This window comes from Leptosomus discolor, chromosome 5, assembly GCF_034619465.1.
Source record: "Leptosomus discolor isolate bLepDis1 chromosome 5, bLepDis1.hap2, whole genome shotgun sequence".
NCBI lineage: Eukaryota > Metazoa > Chordata > Aves > Leptosomiformes > Leptosomidae > Leptosomus > Leptosomus discolor.
Window position 1 is genome coordinate 48,539,442 of NC_141395.1, and position 24,381 is coordinate 48,563,822.

The 24,381-nt window shown below is 41.7% G+C and overlaps 1 protein-coding gene across 1 annotated transcript in view; it reads left to right on the top strand.

The window, feature by feature from the left end:
• The first annotated feature begins 15,204 nt into the window (after window positions 1–15,204).
• Window positions 15,205–24,381, top strand: part of CRISPLD1 (cysteine rich secretory protein LCCL domain containing 1) — a 42,782-nt gene continuing 33,605 nt past the window's right edge. The window contains exon 1 of the mRNA XM_009947002.2: window positions 15,205–15,462. Coding sequence (XP_009945304.1) covers window positions 15,205–15,462 — 258 coding nt within the window. The remainder of the gene's footprint in view (window positions 15,463–24,381) is intronic.

Sequence of the window (24,381 nt, forward strand, 5' to 3'; positions counted from 1 at the left end):
CACTTACCAGATCTATCACAGAATATATTACAAATGCCCAAATATTCAAATATTAAAACTTTACTTTCCTAGAGCTAGATCAGAGACCAGAAGTTACGTGCTAATCCGTTACAACCCTGACAAGCAATAGCAGAGAACACAAACACAGCAGTATTTTTATTTGCTAACTGCAAAGGACATAGGGACTATCAGCAATATTTGAGGGACAGGTACTTTCTTCCTCTATTACTGAATCAATATGGTTTGCACAGAGGAAACGAAGGAATCAAAATCTCCCCTTTCTAGCCATGCACTCGCATTCGGGGAAGTTATAGGTCTAGTTCATTATGATAATGGCAGCAGACAGTGATACCTTTCCCATGTAGCACAAGTGTCCAGCTTGCTGACCCTACCTGATACATGTCTCAATTGCGCAACCATACTGTGCCAGCCACAGACTCCTTGACATCCTCTTTGATGTATGCCAAAAAACCTGAGGAAGCCTTCTAACTCCCTGTCCCCCACAAGATCCAGACTGTGATTCCAGCAGCCCTACTGCATTTTGAACATTTCACACCTTCTCTGTAGTCAGTGTATTTCTCGCGTGGTACAAACCAATTAAAAGGAAGCCACATCAAATTCCTTTTCCGAAGGAAGCAAACTTTGAGTAAACATTGTTGCTTCCACTTGGCTGCAGTGAATTTTATAGCATCCTCAGGAGGAGCAGTCACAAAAGACCGTATGGCTCACAAAGTTTATCCTCAAATTGATCAGGTACTACTGCAAAGATGCCAAGATCCCAAAGCTCTCATCCACATTAGGAAAGACTTGTCTCTTTTCCCTTTTTTTTTTTTCAAGGCAAGAAAGAAATGTGGTGTGAAAATATTGCAGTCCATACCCTCTGTAACTGTCTTGTTTGCACATAAATATATTGCTTCTTTAAGAAAAAGAGACACTGGCAGCAGTGTAAGAATGTATGTTTCAATATTTGCGCATATACAGATATCAGTCTGTTTAGAGCAAGAAGGCTGAAGAACAGGCACACACAACTGGCACAAAAGGGGAGCTGACCTTTCAGTATTTACCCTGCTGGTGTTTTCAATGGCACCTACCCGGCTGACGTTGGCGACGCTATTTTGGAAAGCGCCAATGGACTTTGCAAACCTGAAAGCTTCTTTGCAAAGTGTTTACTATACTGCTTGCTTAAACTTCCTTTTCTGGGGCCTCACATTCTGTAAGCAATTAATTATGTTTTATAACATAAGCATTCAGAGAACAGGTCAGTGTTTTGATGTGTACAACCTTTGCTCCTTTAAAGGTGCTATTCTTTCAAAGCAGCAACTCAAATCCTCACATACCCTCCTTTAGCTGTAGCTGTGGCTGTGTGGGTTTGCCATCCACCGCAGCAGCTGCGGATGCAGCATATTCCCCAGACCTTGGCAGCAGTGCTCTGTTTTAACTGTGGGTCAGAGGAAAGAGAGAGTTGGGATTGCTGGATGCAGAACAGCAGGGTTGGAAGACGCATGAAATAGGAGATTCCTCGGAAAGAAGGCGTTCTCTAATAAACATCCCTTTATATTTTTCAGCCACCTGTATACCCATGCCCATACTGCTGCTGAATGTAGGATTTTTTTAATGCATAACCCATGCTACACAAGCAAAAAGGTGGTAAATAAGTGGTATATCTACTTAGAAATATGTGCCCAGTTATTCTGAGAGGTGAGGTAGGGAGTTAGGGAATTGTAAAGAGATTGCTGCTGAGGAGGAGTCAGAGGTCCTGCTATGAAGCACGTAAGTGAATGCAACAACAAAGCTGAAGAGGAGAAAATAAAGGGCTGGGTCTTGCCGTGAGAGAGAGGGAGTATGGGGTCTGGTTGCTAGTTGGTGGAAGGACACAGCAGAAGTGTGGAGGAAGGGGGGAAGCGTGGGACTGGGACAGAAGGAAGCAGAGAGGTGAATTCAGTGCTTGGCTGATCTCATTTCATCAACATTTGACACCATTAAGTCTAACGAAGAAATAAGGCAAGAACAGTTCTTCCTGCCCAGCCTGCCTGGCAGGCTCAGAGCTGGAAGGAAGCCCTTCCACATCACGGTGTCCTTGCGATGGCCTTCACTCTTCTGTGATTGTATCTGTCTCTCTTTTATACAACCAAATGTGTCACATGGTTTGATTCCCAAAGCCATCATTGCCTCAAAAAAAAGATACTGTGCCACAGACCTTTTCCTGATACTGGAAAATAATTTACCCAGTGTGAGGAACGAGTATTTAGAGGTGCTAACAGTCAAGGCTATGCACTGAATTGTAAATGACTGGCAAATAAGCTATTAATTAAAATAGAAATTGATTCCATCTTGTGGGGTTTAAGGAGAAATAAGATTCTCACAAGGTCTATTCTGAGTGCTCTTTTAGTACAGCTAAAGGCAGTATTTTAATTTTCAAATAATCCAACCCTATAATTAAAGTTACACTTTTGCCACAAATTTTAAAATATTAATGAAACTTGAATAAGTCTGGGTGAAGTGCTCCTGGGCAAAATATAGAAATATGCTAATGAGCATCTTCTTCAAAGATCTACTTATGAAAGAGCCATATTCCAACTGACAAAGTTCATTGCTTTCATTGTCTTTTGTAATTCTAATTAAATCTTCCTTTAGGAATCAATTTTTAAACCAGTCCTTCCTTTCATGTGTTTCTGGAGTCGTATATTTAATTACATTTATCTGGAAATTTACAGGAAATATCATAATAATTAAAAATAATAATCTTAAGATCTTTGTTTTAAACAGTGTGTTGATTATTGCCATCTACAAGGAGTTGCTATTGAAAACTGAGGTGATACGTAAGATGACATAAATTAATTCTTAATAAGTGGATCATAACTGTCCATGCTGGTATAATTTATAAAGATCCTGTTTTGCACGGCAGGGTGAGTAATTTATATAGAAGAAAAAAGAATTACTAACAACCTGTAATAGAAGAATTAGCATGCTTAGTCATGCCAACATAAAATCAGAATTAAATATTCTTACTGATCATTGAACAGCACTGTTTCAAAGTGTTCCCGTTGTATTATTGGAATGTAGATATAGGTAATTTCACCTGCCCTTTAGGCTGTGGTATCATGAGATAATAAAGGACTCCCAGCACTGATTCAGAATTGTAATAGCTAAATAACATAATTTTCCTGTCTGATGTATATATCAGACTGTACTAGTTCAGATTTGTTCAGGAGAGAAAAAAAAAAAGGTGGGTTAACTGTGAAAGAAGTTCTTCTGTGTTATCAAAACCATCCTGCGCTCTAGATGTACTAGCTGTACCTCAGGCACGATCTCCAGTACCTCGTTTGTTCCTTCAGCTTCTGTTGCTCCTGAGGACTTCTGCCCCCCAAATCCCTTAAAAGTATCAATCCTTTCTCTAGGGGAATACTACCTATGATCAGTGGAATTATGACACTTCTGTCTAATTTTGTTGACACTAAAAAGACATGAGATTCAGCTGAAGCAAGGCTTGAGACTTGTAAATCATTCTGTATTTCACTGTGGGATCTGATATCGAACATCTGCACCTAGGCAGAAGTGCTGGATGCACCAGATCTCTAGGAGAAAGGTTGTTGTCAAGGAGCCACTTACTAGGGTGGCATGGGTGGTGTGAGATGTTACAGGTACTGGTGCAGATGATTCTGTATTGACACCTCAGATGTTCTCTCAGATGAAGGTGCTCTACTGGTGTCACCATCAGACTTGTTTGTTGTTCTCTTCCAGCCATAAGAAGCTTGGCATAAGTAAGCAGAAGCTGTTCTTCTCCTTCACTTCTCATCCTCAGTGTGGATGAGCTTTTAAGCTTTTAAGATGCAGGATGATGAGGGAAGCAGAAGGTGAGTCTAGGATAGGGGCACAATCATGGCAGAGGATGTCCCAGTGTGAAAATGGGTTTTTTAGAGCTGGATTGCTCCAGGCCAGTCAAGACACCTGAAGTCCTCTGATTATGCTGCAGGGAACTGTGAGTAAAGAAGAGCAGCCTGCGCAAAAGCAGTTCCATAGGTCCTTTTTCATATGCGTTTGATTTTAAAAAACAAACAAATATGTACATAACAGGGACAAACCAGACCCAAGCACTTCTGTGAGCAGAAAAGTCGAACATTTATGCCTTGCACCATTTCTAGCCTTGGAGCCAGGGCAGTGCTACTTCCTATGCTTCTCATCCCCATAACCAGCCTTGCATCTCTCCCAGCTTGCTTACAAGAGCTCTGAACCTGCAGGATTTGGAGCACTGCATTGCTATTAGTTCAAGGCACCTCACAGCAGTGGTCATACCAGTGCTACATAACCCACAGAGGTTCTCAGCTGCTGCTTTTCTCCGAGATGGGACCTTCTAGTTTTGCAGGGTGATAGTGCTGCCGAAATCTGATGATTTCACTTGAAGTCACGGTTCATCACCATCTGCCTTGTTGTAACTGTGAAGGACAAAGCAGGCAAATATTAATAGGACATCAAGTTCGATACCCATGCATCTCTGCCTTCCTTCAAGTAATCAAAATGCATATTTCACATACAGTCATACAATAAAGGCCTGTCTGGAATTTACGGGCAATATAATATCTGGAATCCAAAGTTGGCAGCTTCTAGATGCCCATAGTATCTTCTTCCCTGTCAGTGGGACTTCTGGTCTGTTCAGTGGCCAAAGTAGCCTCATGCTGGCATCACAGCCAGGTACTGTCACAACCTCGATGCTCTAGGGGAAGATGGGACAGTGCAAAGATAGAGGTGCACTGGAAAGACCTGTCATCCCTCTGTGTCTTTTACAGAGCCCCAGACTCTCCAAAGAGACCAAGTCTCTCCCTGGCAGACAAGAGAAATGCCTGGTAGCTGGTGACACAATGGTGAGGGACCACTTCCGAGGCCTCCCCAGTTAAGAGCTCCACAGCTGGAGGAACAGTAGAGTGGTTGCTCCTGGCGCTCTCTGTGCCTCTGTGGCCAGCTCTACCTCCTGGGCCATTTCTGGGCCCTATATAGCCATAGGCCCACAGGTGACCTTCTCAGGTGTTTCGAGACTTTTGCCACCTTAGTGAGGAATGTGTTAGGCCCATGATTTAAATGTGATGGTTTTGTCCCTCTCCCTGAGATAACTGGCTAGGGGATCTGGACTGAGAGCCACATGGCAATCTACAAAGAGAAAGGATCAGAAGGCAGGGGAAGGGAGGAAATGGCATACTTCCTGGAAGTGATGTCCTCCCATGCCAGACACATGGTTTCCTCAAGTTTCCTGTTCAAGGACCCTGTGTGGCTTTGTCAGCTCCAATCTGCTTTAATTCTAATTTAATTTTAATCAAATTCTATTTGATTCTGCACCTGGGAGGTCTGTTCGGATAGTGTTACAGAGGAAGGGTGACGTAGCTGAAGTGAGTCAACAGCAATGGTGTAGTCAGTGCTATCCACTGCCTGGAGCACCAGAGCTTGTCCTTGCTGCACCAAAGGGCTGCCCCTCTTGAGGTACTCCAACAGCCAGCAGGAATAGCACCAAGTTGCTCTTGCAGTACAGTTCACCAGGTAGAGGGATCTCTCCTTGACAAACAAGGGTGACAAAGAACATTTCTGTTCCTCTCTGTCACACTGTGTGCTGCCACTGGCATTTGGATGGTGTTTTGCCAGCAAAAGGAGAGCGTGTTGTAGAAGACAAGGTATTTGCACACCAGTGGGAGAGGGCTGGTTGGGGAAACTGGCCCAGTGAAGCCAGAAAAGGGAAGGAGAAGGGCAGCACAGAGCAGAGAGAAGAAGAAAGGCAGAAGAGGGGTGAAGACTTCTTATAACCATAGAGACTCAAAGGTGATGGTGATACTATACACTGAGATTTCCTTCTCCACTGCTGTTAGGATGTCATTCCCCACTACAAAAAAGACCATCTTCTCAAACATCTTAGAAGATCTTACATCACCACAGCTGACAGCCCCACCCTCTCCGCAATGCCTATGTGGGTCTTAGGTTGGGGCAAGACAATAAGGGAAAAAATTGGCCTTAAAAACTACCCACAAGCACACACACAAAAAATTTACCCAGATACTCAGGAGGAACAAAGGAGAAAGGTGAAGCAAGGGGGGAACAGGATAGAAGCCAACAAGAAGGACTTTTTCTCTGTCCCTTCCCTTTCAAGATGGCATAAACTGAGGAGTCTAGGTGTAGTAGGAGATATCATTCCTGGCAACAGTGACAGCGGTCACAGCAGTTCAGATGGTAAATGTTTGATTCTTCTCCTGGGCTCCCAATGAGGGATTTCCATTTCTGTGCTGCTGTGGCCATGGCTTGTCCTTCTGCCCTGGCTGGCCTCTGTTATGCTGCAGCTCATTCTGAGAGGGGAACAGACAGCAGAAAGTGGCCGGCTCATCTACGCTTCCTGTGCAGCCTCCTCGATGGCTGGTATTGGAGACAGGGCACTGGGCTAGACGGACCATTGGCCTGACCCAGCAGGGCACTCCTACATTTATTCTTACTATTCAAAGATTTCCTATGCTTAGATTGAGATGTTCAGAAGAAAAAAACTGCTTCTAACTACCTAAACTTCATAGCACGTCTGTGATACTCTTTCTGTGCCAACCAACTCGGACAAGCAATCAGGGTGCCTGGGGAGATGGAATTTACTCCTTGAGGGGGGGAAAAAGAAAACAACAAAACCAAACAAACCAAAAAATCTTGAGCATTTTCATTGGAAAGGTCTTGGTCCAGGGATATACTTCTCCATAAATTCTCATTTTCAAACATGGTTCTCCCTTTGTGACTCCTTGCTCTAATTCATATGTTGATGAAGGTTCTACTTTTAATAGTGATACTGAAAAAATACTGAATATTCCTACCTCACTTTAGAAAGGCCGATATGGCTAAATCAAGCAATTTCTTTTCCAGAGAGTAAACAAGGAATTAATGACTCTCACAGGGTCAAACTGGACACGACTGCACAATTACAATTAAACTGTTAAACTGTTAAGCCACTGCAACATTAAATGCTCTGTTCTAACTGGCAGGAAGGGATTCAGACTTTGGTTTGCTCCCTCATACATGCAGCTCAAGTGATTCTTACGTATAAATTTACAAATAAACTGTCAGCCACATTTCATATAAGAAAATAAGAAAAATACATGCAGTTTAGTACTAGGTTTTATTCAAAACTTATGACAACAAAATCCACCTATCTTGGAGTAAAAGTTGGTTTTGGGCAACATCCTCCAATCCTGTCTCTGCAGCAACACTGAGAACAAAAGCAACATTTAATTCAGTTAATTTTCTGGGACAAATAGCTGGAGACAATAAAAACCACCAACAAAGTCCTATTTCAAATCAATCAGCAGCAAAGTGACTTAGAACAAAGTGTTTCTGTGCTTAAGGCCTGAATTGGTTGGAGCTGTCTGAGTATATCTGTTCAGGGAGAAAAAAAACAGCATGCTTGTAAGTCCCCTGTCTCCTCAAAGCAAAATTAAAAAAAAAAAAATAAAAAAGAGAAGTGTATGGTTGTGAGCTTGAGAGGGAACAGAAACAGGAGACTAAATGGACAAGAACATAAATGGTACCATATAGTACTCATATGTACCATATAGTATTTATATAGTACATATAGGTACTACTACAGTACATGTGCCCCAATTAGTACTTTATTTCAAATACATTAAGTGTAAATACCAGGTTTCAGTGTAGTTTCATTCTACCAGAAGTGCTCTTGTCACTGGGCTACAAAAGCATTATTACACATCCTCCCAGCTCAAAGTATACTTGATTATTTTGTGAAATAGAAGTGACAGAGAGAATGCCATCCTGACTCACTGTAATGCACAGGTTGGGGGAATTAATCAAGGACAGTCAGGCTCAAATCCTTTTAGAGAGGGGTGGAAATGGAAACCTACTCTTTCAGGTGCTGACTGATTATCTCTTGTGGTACTGTGTTAAAGAAAAGCGAGTATATATTTGTCATTCATTTTATGAACAGCCATATTGAAAAAATGAATGTATGTGCTGGCTCCTAAATGTCAGAGACTGTTTCTGTGAGAGTCCAATTGTTCTTCATTTCAGGAATGTTTGGTTCACAAAATACTTTTTGATCTTTATACGTGTAAGAGGCAAGGGGAGCAAATTAACCAGTTTTATAATAAACAACAGTTCCAAAATCAGAACAATTTCCTGTATCTTTCTTTTAAAATGTATCTTCAAAGTCATTTAAATCATGACATTTTTCTTTTTAATGATAGCCTGCTTTCCGTTCATCCCAGCTCCCCAGTGGCCTGTAGCTCTGACATTTCTGCATTGGTTAAAATCTTTCTTGGATTTTCTATTAGTTGCAGAACGTTCACTGCTAATAACTTTTGTTCATTGTTGAATTTGGACAAAATTAAACTAAAAAAATAAACTGTTCTTAATCTCAATTGGAAGCAAAGTAGAAGCTCCCCTCAGTAGAAATAATTGCATCCCATCGCTGTAAATACACAATAATGACTTTTTCAAAGGAATACAATGATAATCAAATTATAGGTCTGTCCTCATGCAATCATTGTATTCAAATTTTAAACCGAACATTTTTAAACTAGTAGCATAAAAGTAAAGTCTTCATGCCATCTATCCATAACTTAAGCATAAAAAGTTATGTTCAGGTAATTGTTCCAGGAATCATTGCATCACTTTATTTCATGTATTTCATATATTTCATGTGTCTTTATAACCCAATTTATATTTGACTATTTACTTTTACAGACCTTTGTGATTATTTTTCAGTCACTTGTGTGAAATAGCTGGTGAAGATGATGCAGAAAAACATTTCTGTCAATTTTACTCTGCATCATAGTGAGGGATAATACATGACAACAGGTATGGCTCCTCCTCCCAAAGGCCAGCAACTGTGGAGTGTTACGAGTATCTTTTTTAAGTCCTGCTCTTAGTATTTTGCAAGCTTCTTGGAGAGATAATGGGAAACCATGATTTTGTGAACTCTGCTTGTGAAATACCAAAAGCAATAGATATAATTTTCTCTGTGATGCTACAATGTCTAAAGATGACCAACTCTTGAATGAACAGCATGCTGCACAAACTGTACTACAGAATGCATAGCAATGCCCATTAACAAAAGGAAATGTTTGGAAATGCTACGCAGTATATGCAAAGTGTCCAGGCACTTGTATGACATCTGATAGATGGTATGGGATCTTTATGCGTCTTTTTACTCTGGTAAATCTAGCCATAGGAAAGCTATGTCCCATTGCTTTTTTGCTGAGTTCTGTCTCTGAATTACCAATATACCTGTGCTCCTCAAGAATAAAACAGTTCATGAGGTCCCCAACAATGGACGTGACCAAGACATTTTCAGCTGAAGGAATCCATCTATCAAAGGATCTTGCAACATTGGAATAATTTTGTTTTGGATAAAGGTTTCTCACCTCACCCAGAATAGCACAAATACCAACACCCATCATCTCTTTACTTCATTTATTGTCCTTGCCAGAAACCTTCTGTGACAGTTTTTAAAATCTGACCAGGGAGAAAATCAAAAAACTCTTGCAAAGGCAGTTTGGGCAACAGCTTAAAGCAAGGCTTTGAACACAGTCCCTCCATTTTAGCCACCAGTTTGCAGATGAATATATTTACCTTTTCTAGCTCTATATACATTTAATTGTAAAATTGAATGGCTTAAAACAAGAGCCATCAAAAGCAAAATCAAATCAGACTGCTCAGCAACATGGTGGGCATATTAGGTCTCAGCTAAGGAGCATTCAAGAGCTTGCTCCACATCAGGAAGACATTAAATTTGAATCAGTGACATCAGTGATGAGTGGTGTCCCTCAGGGGTCTGTATTTGGACTGGCACTGTTCAATATCTTCATCAATGACATAGATGGTGGGATTGAGCACACCCTCAGCAGGTTTGCTGATGACACCAAGCTGTGTGGTGCGGTTGACACTCTGGCATGAAGTGAGGCCATCCAGAGGGACCTAGACAGGCTAGAGAGGTGGGCCCGTGCAAACCTCATGAAGTTCAACAAGGCCAAGTGCAAGGTCCTGCACCTGGGTTGGGGCAATCCCTGTTATAAACACAGGCTGGGGGAATGATGGGATTGAGAGCAGCCCTACTGAGAAGGACTTGGGGGTGCTCGTGGATGAAAAGCTGGACATGAGCCAGCAATGGGTGCTCGCAGCCCAGAAAGCCAATTGCATCCTGGGCTGCCTCAAGAGCAGCGTGGCCAGCAGGTCGAAGGAAGTGATTCTCCCCCTCTGCTTCGCTATAGTGAGAACCCACCTGCAGTGCTGCTTTCAGCTCTGGGACCCCCAGCACAGGAAAGATATGGACCTGCTTGAGCGGGTCCAGAGGATGGTCACAAAGACAATCAGGGGGCTGGAGCACCTCTTGTATGAGGACAGGCTGAGAGAGTTGGCGTTGTTCAGCCTGGAGAAGGAAAGGCTCCGGGGAGACCTTATAGCGGCCTTCCAGTACCTGAAGGCGGCCTACAGGAAAGGTGGGGAGGGACTTTTTACAAGGGCCTGCAGTGACAGGACGAGGGATAATGGCTGGAAGCAGGGAGAGGGCAGGTTTAGACTAGATATAAGAAAGAAGTTCTTCACCCTGAGGGTGGTGAGGCACTGGCACAGGTTGCCTAAGGAAGCTGTGGCTGCTCCATCCCTGGCAGTGTTCAAAGCCAGGCTGGATGGGCCTTGGAGCAACGTGGTCTAGTGGAAGGTGTCCCTGCCCATGGCAGGGCGTTGGAACTAGATGACCTTTGAGATCCCTTCCAACCCAAACCATTCTGTGATTCTATGACTTTATCAGGGAGTAATTATGAGGGGTAATAGTTTTGAACTAAGAGTGTAGATTCAGACTAGGTATAAAGAAGAAATTTTTTACAATGAGTATGGTGAGACACTGGCAGAGGCTGCCCAGAGAGGTGGTAGAAGCCTCATCTCTGGAAACATTCAAGGTCAGGTTGGACAGGGCTCTGAGCAACCTGGTCCAGCTAAAGATGTCCTTGCTCACTGCAGTGGGGTTGGACTGGATGACCTGTAAAGGTCCCTTCCGACCCAAACTATTCTATGATTCTATGACTGAAAATTTGTCTCCCACCTTACAGACATGTATCCTGCTTGGAAAAATCCCCTGCTTGGCCTGCTGGTTTTGTGGGTCTAACTTTTGGGGGAAAAAAAAAAGAAAAAAGAAAAAAGAAAAAAGAAAAAAGAAAAAAGAAAAAAGAAAAAAGAAAAAAGAAAAAAGAAAAAAGAAAAAAGTGGCAGTTAGACACCAAACTCCTGTAATGGATCTGACTTTTTCATAGTACTTTTTTGGTTAATGTAGTGCTGTGATCTTGTAATATGAGTAGCAAACCAGAAGGTATATTAACTAAAGATGTTTAAAATCAACGGAAAGATGGCCTGGATTTTTCTTCTTCCTTCTGTTTTGAATTATAAGCCCAGCTCTCACAAGTGAGCAGATTTGCTAAATATGTGTTTATAAGTATTAGTGTCTTTCTCTCTGTCTTTCTTACTTGGTGGTGTCACTCTTAACCCAATTATCCATGCTTGGGTATATTATTGTGTATTATTTCTATTAGGAAAACAAATTGATGATGAAGTAAAATATCTTTCACTCAGGCCCTTGTTTATTTACAATGACTGCTGGAATTCTGTCTCCTCGAACCCAGGAAGATTCAAACAGCAGAAGATTTCCTTTCCCTCAAACTTTAAATCATTATTTATTCAAAGTTTAGGCTAACAATTTTCCTTTATAGGATTTTCTCAGCGCTATATTCTCAGTGCTTCTCCAGCACGTACCTGGTGGCCCCTTACTGGTTTCTTTCAAGTGGATTTTTTTTGTTGCAATTATTGTTGCTGCTACAGGTATTCAGAAAATGGCTGCCTGCATATGCCCTGTCTGCATGTGCCTTTGGAAAGGGAGGATAGTTTAGTTTCAGGAGACATAACGGTCCTTAACTGTTTATTATAACAATTTTAAAGTGTGGATGGCAGTTATATCCTCAGTGTCAGAGGTTTAAACCAATCCAGAATAACAAAAAAGGGGAAAAGGGTTTCTCCTAAGATGATTAAGACAACAGATGCAGGCAATTATGTTTAATCACATACACAAAATTAGTGGATAGGTCAAGATCTCAATTGTTAAACTCACAACACTTTTACGTGGTCACAAATCATACAGCCATAAGCCAAATACAAAAGCACAATCACGGAGTGTAAAGGGTTTATTCAATTAATTTATTGCCGATAAATTAAATGATTAAAAAAAATAAATCCATTTCAATGAGGCCTATCTCTTTTTGTTTATTTTATTGAATCTAAAACCTGCTTTTCAATATAATAAGGTCTTCAACCTGACAAAGACCAAATGTGATCAAGTCCTTTCTAAAAAGTATGATAAATACTCAAAATGAAAGATGGAAGGTGATGTTTGATCTATATTCTATTTGAAGCCCAGCAGATGCCCAGGGCTGATGGGAAGTGACAGCTACTGTGCTTTCCAGTGATTGATGGGAACCTCATAAATATGTTCATTCCTTTATAATTTATCAATTTCTTGTATGCAGCCATCACTGTAAACCTTTTCTGATGCTTTCTAATGAAATAGCAGTTGTATAAAGAATAAATGGCTTGTTACGACACATATTTTTTATGAGGTGATGATGGTGAAGCTGTGCCTTGGTGGCCTCCAGAGGTCTAAAGAGGATGTAAGTCCGTCTAGCAAGACAAACGGGATGTATTACAAAAATCCAGATTTGACCTGTAGACTGTATCAAATTGTTCTAATTTTTGGTTTCCTTCCCCTCTCTTCAAACACTTTTGGATGACTAGGCTATAAGTAAGGCTCTTTCTTCCACACCAAAAATGACATGTTAAGGTATTCTGGCACATAAACCCTGAAAAAACTTGTATCTAGTCTGTGTATCCAGCTGCACAGTAGCATTTTACCTCACACAGATTTGCTAGGAAAAAAAGTTTAGTGCCCAGTACTGGGGTGCAAAAGTCCGCTGCCCAGCATTGCAAAGGAAAAGTCCTAGAGACCAGCCACTATAGAGCATAACAATTTTTGCACATCGCAGTGTGTAAGTAACAGAGTACCTGCAGCATCCTGCAAGGCAGGTTAGTTTCAAAGTCTTTAGGGAAATTGTAACTAAAACTGAGAAAAAGGGAGTACAATAAGAAGCAGTGTGTTACTTGCACAGCATTGTTTCTCTTGGGCCCTTGAAATTTGGAAGCATTTATGGAGGCGGTCTGAAGCCAGCTGGATTCTGACAAATTTTAACCTCAGCCTCTCAGTTTCTGAAAATGAACATACAGAAAACCTTTGCAAGCTGGTACAGCAGTTCTGTGAAGACTGGAAGCTGGTCAATCCTGCCGTCAGCTCAATGTACCAAATTATACTAAATAAATGAAACACTGTCCTGATCAGCTTGCGTAAAAAATGCAGGCTAGAAGACTTTGATGAAAACACAACGGAAAAGTACGTATCTGATGCCTAGTCTTGTCGGAAACAGCAATGAGTGTTACAAGCTTTTGAATTCTACTTCGGAAAGAGAAGCCTCATGCGGCTGGTCTGAACCCACAACAAAATTCCTGTCCTGACACCTCTAGCCGTATTCACACGCTCTGGACTCCTGTGGAGCTCATGTCCGAACCCCCAGCCTTCTTCCCTTTGCTGTGTCTCAGCAGGAGCAGGCGATGGGCCCCCCCTCGACCCTTCCTGGGCGACAGCTTCGGCAGGAGCGAGGCCAGCCTCTGGCGGGAGCCTGGGGCCCGGCCACACTTTGCTGCCCTAGGACTCCAGGCGCTGCCCGGGGCCTCAAGGCACCCCCCCCCCGGGGCCTCCAGGCACCCCCCGGGGAGCGGATCTGCCGCCCCCCACCCGGGGCAGGCCGGGCGGTGCGGGCGCGGGTGCGGATGCCGGGGCCGGGCGCGGTGCCCGGAGCACGGCGCGTCCCCGCCCCGCGGGGTGCCGGGGAGGGGTGTCCGCCGCGCGTCACCGCCGCCCGCGATAAATGCCCGGCGGGGCGGGAGCCAGGAGGAGAAGCGCGGAGCTCCTCGGGGCGGCGGCGGGCACCCGGAGCCCCGTGGGGGAGGTGGCTGTGGCGGCTCCGCTGCCGGACACGTCCGCGGCGAGAGGGCCGAGGCCGCGCCCGCGCCCCCCGGCCCCGAGGCGGGCCTGGCCGGGCGGCGGAGCGGAGAGAGGAGGTAGCCGGAGGGGTAAGGGCGTTTGGGGGGGGGGGGGGGGGACGACGACACGGGACGGACGGACGGACGGACGGACGACGGCTCCCCGCAGCATCCTCCCTGGGGTGGGGGGGGGCGGGGCGGTGAGGAGCGGCTCCTCGGGGGCGAGCGGGGCCGGGCCGCTGGGTGCGGGCGGCGGCGCGGTGGGGAGAGCCCGGTTCGGGCCCCTTCGCCTCTTTTTGTTTCCCTCCCTCTCTCCCAGCGGCTGGGTCTGGCGCGGTCGGTGTGGCGGGATTCATGGTTTTTCAGCCGGGGTGAGGGAGCGGCCGTGGCTTTCCTACCTAAAGCGCTCGGTGGTGTAGTAGGGGGTGTTGGAATATTGTCTTCTTGGAAGTGGTACTGTTTTTTTTTTCCTGAGGTTTAGCCGTACTTTCCTTTGTTTCCTGAATAGAATAAACGCATCTGCCCCCACTTTCTTGTCTGAGTTGTGTACTTGTAGTTTTAGTAGGTTTTTGGAAATAATAAAACAAAAGCTGTAATCAAAGTCATATTTTTGAAATGCACCAAGAGGGGATATTTCATATCAACTTTATTGTGGTTTTCGTTTCACATTTTGGCAATGAATGCAGGCCTCAACTTTTTTTGTTCTTAAATTCCAATACTGGAAGACCTTATCTACAGTCTAATCTTCATTGATGTCTGGCTCCTTTTAAGTAGATGGGAAAAGTATGCTTTCTTGTGTGCGTGCCAGTGTACTTTATAAAACCACTTGAACAAACTGAAGTTCATATGGTTGAAGATAAGCTATCTTCCCAAATCCATAGTGCATACTTATTAGAGTAAAAAAAAAAGTAGTATCCTGGTTCCTCCCCCTAAAACAATAGTGGCAAACTCTGTACAAACTACAGGTTTTGGTGCTTAGTAAGTTCATACAGGTTAATACTTCAGCTTCTGAATTACATGACTCTCTCTTATGCATTTACAGCCAACAGACCTGGAAGAAAGACTTTGTCTTGGAGTTAACTCCCGAGCATTTTGAGATCATTCATCATGAAGTATGTAGTACAGGAGTGGCTCAAAGTAACTACCTTACTATTCATAGCTCAAGCAGTTTCTGCAGTGGTTCTTCCCAATGCCACGCTCTTAGAGGAACTTTTGGAAAAGTACATGGATGAAGATGGTGAGTGGTGGATCGCCAAGCAGAGAGGGAAAAGGGCTATCACAGACAGTGATATGCAGAGTATCTTGGATCTTCATAATAAATTACGGGGTCAGGTGTATCCACCAGCTTCCAATATGGAATATATGGTAAGGAAAAACTGTTAGTGACATGCAGAAAGAAATGTTCTTAGAATAGTTACTGTCACTTTGTGAAACAGCATTCTTTCAGTCTTAGCTTGCTTGTTTTCTTATTTAAAATGCTTGTTACTTGTTTGTTTTTTTTTTTTTGTACAGGGCTGAACTGTGAGGTAAAAATGCCTGTTTGTGAATCAAGTGTCATGCTGTACTGATAATAATGGGTTTAATCTCTTGTAACTCTGCTGAATTTAAGTGGCTGTTTCTCAGTGTTGGGGACTGATTTCCAAAACTGCATTACTCAAAGTAGTTGGTTGGGGCCTAAGAGGTTACCATCTAAGAAGAGTGCCGAACTATGAAGTGTAAAAATAACACGGATTCTTTCCCATGCTTCTAGGTTGGATGGAACTTCTGAGCAAAATGAGGCTCCTATAACAAGAAAGTTTTGTATTTAATTTGGCGTGTTAAGTGGACTGGAGTCCTGTATGTTCCTGTGTTTAACAGATTCATAATGTAATATGTAATTTCTGTTTGTGTTTTTCCCTTGAAGCCTCTGTATTTGGTTTGCTATTAGTAGACATCAATCTCCCATGTTTTTGAACTTTGATTTAATGCTGTAGTTCACGGCTAGCTCTATCTCTCCTTGCTAATTAGATCAAATCAGGTCATTTGAGCTTTTAAGAAGTCCAGAGGTTTGGCAAGAATGGTCAACTTTTCTTCCATATTCTTGTTTATACAGAAAACCTCAAATCGTTTTCCTGTGTCTACTCTGTGTTATGTATTTATCTGTCCAGGCACCAGAGAAATGGCATTACTATAGGTTGGGTTATTTATACCAAATATTACACAAGTTTCCTGACAGTTTCCTTTGTAAAGTTGTGAGAGAATCATATTAACACATTTCAAGATGTAGATGTGTTTTCCAGCTTGGAGTGATGTCTGTCAGCTTGGAGATCTGATTGAACTGAGCACGTTCATGCAGAAACCATGCTTGCTTAAAGCGTCTATAAAGGTCGTTTAAGTTTTTAATCTATATGAGTGTTACTATATTAGACTACGAGCCATTGGAGAATTAGTTACCACATTTCATCTCCAAACAAAGAGGTGATAATATCTGAAGCCCCTTTAACCCTTTCAGTTACAATTGCCTGCACGTATCCTTAAACTTTGTTTTCTGTAGTGACTTTTTCAGCCCTTGTTATAATATAGGTTACCTTTTTGTTCCAAATAACTCAGGTTGATTTATTTCTGCAAAACTTAAGAAAAAGCTGTCCAGTCCCTTTGTAAGATAAGAATAGGGAAGACTGTATTGTTTTCCCATGTTAAAACACTGCAAAACTTTTTCCCAAGATTCTGCGAAAGGGTAGCTTTGATTTTTAATTATGTGCCTTTTTCCATTCTTAATGCCATTCTGCATTTGCTTGTGTGGTGTCTTGGAAAGAAGAATTTGGGTGTACTCTGGGGAGTTAAATTTTTGACAGCTGTTTTCTTCAAAGATTCCTCCTGCACTGTGCACCCTTTGGCCTAAACTTTGTGTTAGGTCTACATCTGGAACAAGGTTTTAGGGTTTTGTTGTTGTGTTTTCTGTGCTCCTCAGCAACCCCTGACCCAGAGTACAAGTAGCATGGAAAAGAGATGACCCAATTTTAATGTCAAGGAGATATTTTTACGTCCTATTGTTCAGAGAGTGGGATTCAATTTTGGCATAATATCCAAGGGAATCAGGGATTGGGATGGGGAAGAGTTTGGGATTTGTGAATGCAAGGAGTCTGTGTAAGGGGTCTGGTCAAAGGGGTGGAGACACGTTCAGGGACAGTGACCCATGAGAAGGGCATGGAAAGAGACTGAAGGGTCTGGTCAAGAAGGTGTTGAGAAATCAGTGGTATGTAGGAGGAGAGCATTTGATGAGTAGATGTCGTAGGGGAAGGAGAACTGTGACTCTCTGGACAGAAGAAAAATTTGGAGCAGGAGTTTCTGGAAGGAGGTTAAGAGCACAGATAGTTGCTAGGAGGCTATTTAAAAAGACTAAGTCTGGGAATGAGTGGGAAGGGAGATTGTGCTTGGAGGAAGCAGGCGGGAGTCAGTAATGGGAACCAAGAGATGATGGTTTAGGAGACAGCGGGAGCCCTCTGCTGCTTGAACAGATGGAGGAAATGACAGGATCTCTGTTTGCACATATATTTTTATGATACAGTTTGTGATTGTGTGCTTATCCACCTTCCTTTCTATATGAGGTCTCATAAAGAAATTGGGGCTGGTTTATTGTTTAATAAGAGCGAAATTTGAGTACAAGATTGTAAATGTGGTGTGGAGCCACAGATTGAAGAGCAAAGAAGGAGCAATAAATAATAGCTCATTAAGCAAGCATGGTTGGTTTTGTGCAAAGATGCCTTTGGAAGAACAAGTGTCTAGTCGTTATCATAGTGTAGTGTGCATGTGCAAGAAATAAATTAGAGGCAAACTCCATTCTAACATTTCATAACTTAAAACAGATATAGCGGTATAACTGCTACTTTTGGGTTGCTTTATTAGTATTCACATGTGGCAAAAAGAGTCTCCTGCTATGGTCACAGCCACGTCACTGTAAGCTGCCCCTTATACTAGTAAAACCTCTCCTTGTAAGTAGAGCTACCTGTGCTTGTGTAAGTGAAGTTTTATGTCTTGCTGAATCCAAATGGAAGTGATCAAAGTCCAGATGCCTCACTGGTACACCTGTACCACAGACTTCTAGAGACATAAAGTTGAGGAGTTTAAGATGTCCAAGGCTGCATGGAGCTGGGAGAGGGTACATGGGGGCTGCATGTTTTCATTACATGGTTGGTGTGTGGCAGCTAAGCTAACCTAGTCGGGTTCTTTGGCTGAAATGCCTCTGTCCTGCTACAGGTATGTGTCTGAGTTGATGATGAGACCGATCCAAGTACTTAAAGAATCAGACTTTATTTTTAAAACTATTTTCCAGTCTGAGTTGTGAAACTGGCTCCCTATATGGCTGAATCAGATGAGTACCAGTGCTGATAAAAAGATGGTGGGAATGCATAGCTAAAGAATGGGAGGGATGAAGAACCATGCTTTGGGTAGGAGCTATTGGTTTTATGCTTTGCTTGTAAAGTCCAGCCTTACCTTTGAGAGAACTGCAGGGGTAATGCCACATTTGGGTTTAAGTTGTGCAGAGGAGAAAAGCCTTTGGGTATGGTCTCCAGCATGTCAGATCTTGGTTCTATTTTTTTTAAAAAAGTTTGAATTACTGGTTTTCTGTACAGCTGTTCAGTCTGCCCTTATGCCTTGAAAAAGAAAAAAGGGTGCTGGACTATCCCAGTTCAAAGGCCTGAAGTTACTAGCTGCAATAAGATTCCCAGTAGATATGTGTAAGGAACAGAACATTCTCATGGTTGTCTGGCTGAACTTACCAGATGAAAAGTTCATCTTCCCAAATACTGTGGCTCTGGTGGTAAGCAGTAATGGATTCCTAGGGTAAGAGGATAATAATAGAGCATGTGAACACAGAAATTTCTGCAGTGAACGCCCCCCCCCCCCCAAGCTTCCAGCAAACTGCAGCTTAGGGACTTCCTAAATCTGCTGTTGTACTTCTCGTGTCCAGTTGTCTTAGATGGAATTTTCTTTTATGAATCTGAATGCTTTTGAATTAATTTGTGTTCTTTGAATCTATGGCATCAAGCTGCAGAGCTCTAAATTTAATTATGCACTCTGTGAAGAAGTACTTCACTTTGCTTTAAACCTGTTCTTTTACTTGATGCCTTGTTTTTCTTTATTGTGAGATATAATTTCCTCAGTGGTCATATCTTTTTCAGCTGAAGAATCCTGCTTCACTTACTTGAAAACTGTTCTGTCTGAAAAGCTATTCCATTTTGTTTTCCTTCTCTATCTGCTATGGTTCTACTGTTTTCCTTCTAAATCAAAGAGAACAAACCGAACTGTTGATAGTTATGGCATACTGCAAATTTATAGGTTTTTTCTTTTTCACATCTTAATTTCAACATTCTTCTACTTTTTGACTGTGGCTAAACTAAAGCCGACATTTTCATAGAGCTATTCACGATGACTCCAAGATCTTTCCAATATGCTAACAGGTCACTTACTCATCTACAGTGTATTGTGTAGTTGGCTGTGATCTCCAGCAATGTCCTCATTATTTTACATGTGTTCACACTGAATGTTATCTATCACTTTGTCTTCCAGTCGCTTGGTATTAGTGAGTCTCCTATCTCTTGTCTCTTCTTTTCCTATCTTGTTTTTTAACTACCGTAAGTAGTTGATACCATCTTGCATTCCCTTTCTTGGGCTATTGTGAAGAAGGTATACAGCAGAGGACCATGGATGCATCTTGCAGGGAATCTGAAAAATTGTTTCACGTTCTTAAATATTTTTTTCTGTCTTTTATCACTATTTTCTTTATCTCATGATAGCTGAATTCTATTCATTTATCATATTTTAAATAACTTTTAGAAACTTTGTGGAAAGCTTAGCTGCACTTAACCCGTTTCCACGTGTTGTTGACACCATTGAAGTCTAATATGTTTGGGAGGAACTCATTATCCATATAGTTAATGTTTTTTGACTTGTCCTGTGAAATCATCCCAAGGGAAGTCAGCTTTTAGTCTACAGTTTCTCAGGATATGCTGGAAGCTTTTAAAAATATTAACACCCACACGCTGCTTTTTGTTACAGTGGTAATGAAGCCACTTTGAGAGAAGTTGTGTACCACACAGTAATTCAGAAGTTTCATGATCAAATTCTTTCAGTTTCTTGAAGGATATTGTCTGCTCCTGGCAGTTTGATGCTGTTAGTATTTTCAGTTTCATCTAATGTTTCTTGAGCCTGGTATGGATCCTCTGACTTGCCTTCTATCTCTTGCTCTGTATAGAAGGCTTCTGGCATGAGAAGCTGCGTAAGTTCCTCTATAGAGAACAGCAGTCCAGCAAATTCAGTTAACTCCCCAGCAGTGGCTTTATATGACCTTATGACTGCATGTTAGATCATTCTTTCCTAGTCCTATTCCTTCAGTGCTGAGGGAGTTTTTGAATTGTCAACATTGTGACTTCGATAGAAAAAAAAAATCTTTTTGAGGTTATGATGAACAGGTTGCTCTGAAAATGTATGGCATATGCATGCTATATATATGTTTATCCTGCCCTATGCTGTACCCAATTGTTTCCTAGTAAAGAAAGGAGTAAGGAAGATTATTTTTTTTGGTGTGCAGAAGAATTTAACAGCCCTGGAAAGAGAGCGGAGGGGGCTGATGTTTCCCTGCTGCCTTTCCAAAGCACCTGAACAGTGCTTGCCAGAGCATTGTATACAGTATCATGCTTTCAACATTTCCCACCCTGGGCCGTTGACACCAGCGTGACCTTCACACTATAAACGTACTTGGGGCACTCTGCTGTGGAGAAGGTAGCTGAGCTAGTACTGAAGACTGAAGCCAACTGCTCCTGGCAGTAGTCTGTGTGAGTGGGGCAGGGTGCTGTTGTGGCTCTGCTCTGCGGCTGTGCAGGTGTCCCAGCCTGTCCCTCTGCTGTGCTGGAGCTGCCGGTGCCTGCCCAGCCTCCCTTGGCAAAGACCTTGCCTTTAAGACAAAAGTGGGAACTGTTGTGCTTTGTCGTGTGCTTGTCAATATGTGTAATAATCTTGGAATACACAAGGTATGCATTCTTTCTGTGGTTAAAATTGTTATTTGGCAGATTGACTTCAGACAACCTTAAGCACTCTACAGCTGTCAGTCCCACCCTTAGATAAGTATCATATAAGAGACTGTGACAAGTTGGGAAATCAGTACGGTGGTTCATTGTGGATGGATGTGGAAGGTGTTACTCTATATTATTCAGTTAGAAAGGGTTTTATTGCAGTATTAATAAATTCTTACTAGATTGTAAAGTGTTAATAAAACTTTAAAAACTTGTTTTAGGCATATAGTAACCCTACAACTTCCTAACCTCTTGATCTCTTTTTTTTTTTCCCAAAGCATTATTTGTGTATTGTGGACTGAACTTGCAAAAGCTTTTTTTTTTTCCCTGATAATTCCATTGGCAACACTGCACCTTAAGTCCAAACATACTGATGAAAACTGAGATTTTTTTTTTTCCATGATCATGGTCAATGCTTTAAAAATAGTTATTTGGATAGTGAAAGTTGTTAGCTCTTTTATATTCCAAACATTTGTAGTCTGCAAAATAAAAAGGCCCACCAAGAATTTGACCCACCGAAATTTACAAACACAATTTTGATTAATGAATTTATAATGCTTTCTATTTTGAACTGTCCTTTTGATGCTTGTTTCTTGATTTCATACATTTTCCCAAACAAATAAGTCAAATAGCTTGTGCAAGATCCTTGTTTCATGCATGTGCCTTTGGTGTACTGAAAAGTATTTAGATTCCCAGCTTGTCAGATAGCAATGCATTTCAACTTGGTATTTCTTGGCACCTAGCCACACACTGCGTTTTGTAATTACTGTAACTGGAGAACATCAGTATCCTCTCGGGCAAGGAAGTCTTTACTTACTTAATTACTTTTATTCCTCTTTTGGCCAGATTTTGCTGAGAAATGCTAGGGATGTCATTGCAAAGCCCGTGCCTTGCTTCTGTAAAGTTTTCTTTTGCAAACCTTGTGAGGAAAATAGTCTTCTAGAGGTACTTTTGAAAAAGTTCGGAGTAGAGTAGTTTGTTTGGTATAGCTGCATGCTCCTTGGGGACAATTATGGATGTGTATTTGGCAGAAGTGTTGGACCCATATTTTGTTCACAGGGGAAAAAAAAAATTATTTATATTTATTCTTACTTTGTGTTGGTATAATACCTCTGAAGGTCTTAGTTTGAAAACCTTGATAGTGATGCATTGAAAGTGCTTGTACCATATAATTCCTTTCAAAACCATGACTGACTCATCACTTCTGTAGGGCCTCGTATTTTGAGAGTCTTGAAGGTTTGCCTCTCCATTTCAGTAACTTCATGAAAACTTCAGAAGAAGAAAATTTAAGAACGACTGTAAATATTTCTCATTGAGATTTTTCTTAATCTATTCCTCAGGCAAATTCCTGCCTATTTAAATACAAATCATTGGACTTGGGATCACATGAACCCACTAGCGGATAAGAGCTCTTGCATGGATAATAGTAAGACATTGTTCATGTCATCATAGTGACTGAGTAGGGATTGAAATAAATTTTTGGCTATTTTGTGATAGTTTTAGATCCTATGATCTGTGTAAGTCTGGGTGCAGCAGTTTCTCACTCAGTGTGTGTCTGTCAGCTCCCAGCTGAGATTTTTTTTTTGTCTGTAGTATACTTGGGAGAACTGAAACAGTGTTGGGAAGCATAGAGGAAGGGCTTGTAGTGAACTTACACATTTAGAGGAATTTTTCTGTGCTGAATAGAAGTGCCCTGTTACATTTCCTTCACCTTTCTGATAAAACTGTTTCATGTTTCCTGTCTCTGTTTATTGTATCTTGTCTGTTTTGCCAAAACTTTTCGGTGACGCTTGGTTAAAAACAATTCCCATTCCTTTCAAGCAGAGGACTGTGGTTTGTGGAAACTCTTAAGTGGCTGGAGAGCACTTTGGGTGCCAAGAACAGAGAAGCTCTTTTCAGAGTGAACCTGCCTGCTTTCCCTCTGGTTTTCCACTTTTCTGCTGCACTTCAAAGGCTGGTCGAAGTGCTTCAGCTCCTTTGGCTGTGCTCAAAGGCATCAAAGAACACAGTGACATTGACTTATCCTCTTATTCTCTCTGGCAATTTTAGCAAAGGATTGTGCAATGTGAAGTGGCCAAGAAAGCAGGTGGATAAGTCCATGATATGCCTCTTACTGATGTAATGCCAACAACAACTACTAAGCAACTCCAAGTAAAGAAACTGAAAGTGGAAAGTAGCAGAAAGGCTCACTGTCTCAAAGTTTAAGGGAGCCTTTCCAAAATAAAATAATTAGCAAGACAGGACAGACACTGTTCATCTATTACTTTGGCTATCAGAACTTCTTCATCCCCCATATCAAAAAGATTATTAAAAATTAATCAGTAGTGGCAGAATAAGAGCTTAAACACAAAATATGAACTGAACACAGAAAGAATCAATGTGATTATAGAAGTAACTCCATGTAGCCTGTCATCTTCATGATGTCTGCCTGGGAATCTTTTTTGACTTAAGGTTTTTCAATTGAGGAAAAATATATTTGTGAACATTATTTCGTTGATATGCCCTATATGAATTTATCCTGTTCCTATAAATATAGTCCTCAACCTTAGATATGGCATAAGTAGAGTGACTGTCATAGTTAGAAAAGTGTGATTCATTAAGAAGACTGTCTTCTGTCCATATAGAGAACAACTTGTACTTTATTATGAAGGAAGATAACAATTTCTTAAAGTGAGGCTATTATTTCACTCATTAAATCCAGAATTTTGGCTGCCTGGTACATGTCGCAGTTTATTTGTTATGAATTCCCTGTTGGATCTCCAAATGGTCTGGAACTCCTTTAATAATTAATGTTTTCCATCTCTTTTATTTTTTTTTAGATTTTATTTAAACATATTTTTAACAGTAGTGCCAGGTCACATGTGATCAATGGATGCTCTCTGGCAGTAAGTCCAGTTCACCCATGTCAAATCACAGTGGTCGTCTTTTAAAAGCGTTCGCTGTGACACATCTTTGAGATACTGCAGCTAATTCCTGTTCAAAGTCCAGCATCTCTGAAACTGCTGTACGAAAGCAATCAGTTACAGCTAGTTCATTGTGGTAATCACTACTAGGATTTGAGATAAGGACCTGTGCTCTGGTCAATTTGTGATTAGCTATAAATATTTATGAATACCATTGGTAATGAATGTGTGTAATTCACACTTTGACAATGGATAAAATGCCAGTCAAGATCAGCTTTTACACTATTGCTTCTCTTCCATTCGTGTCAGAATATAGAAGTGAATAGATG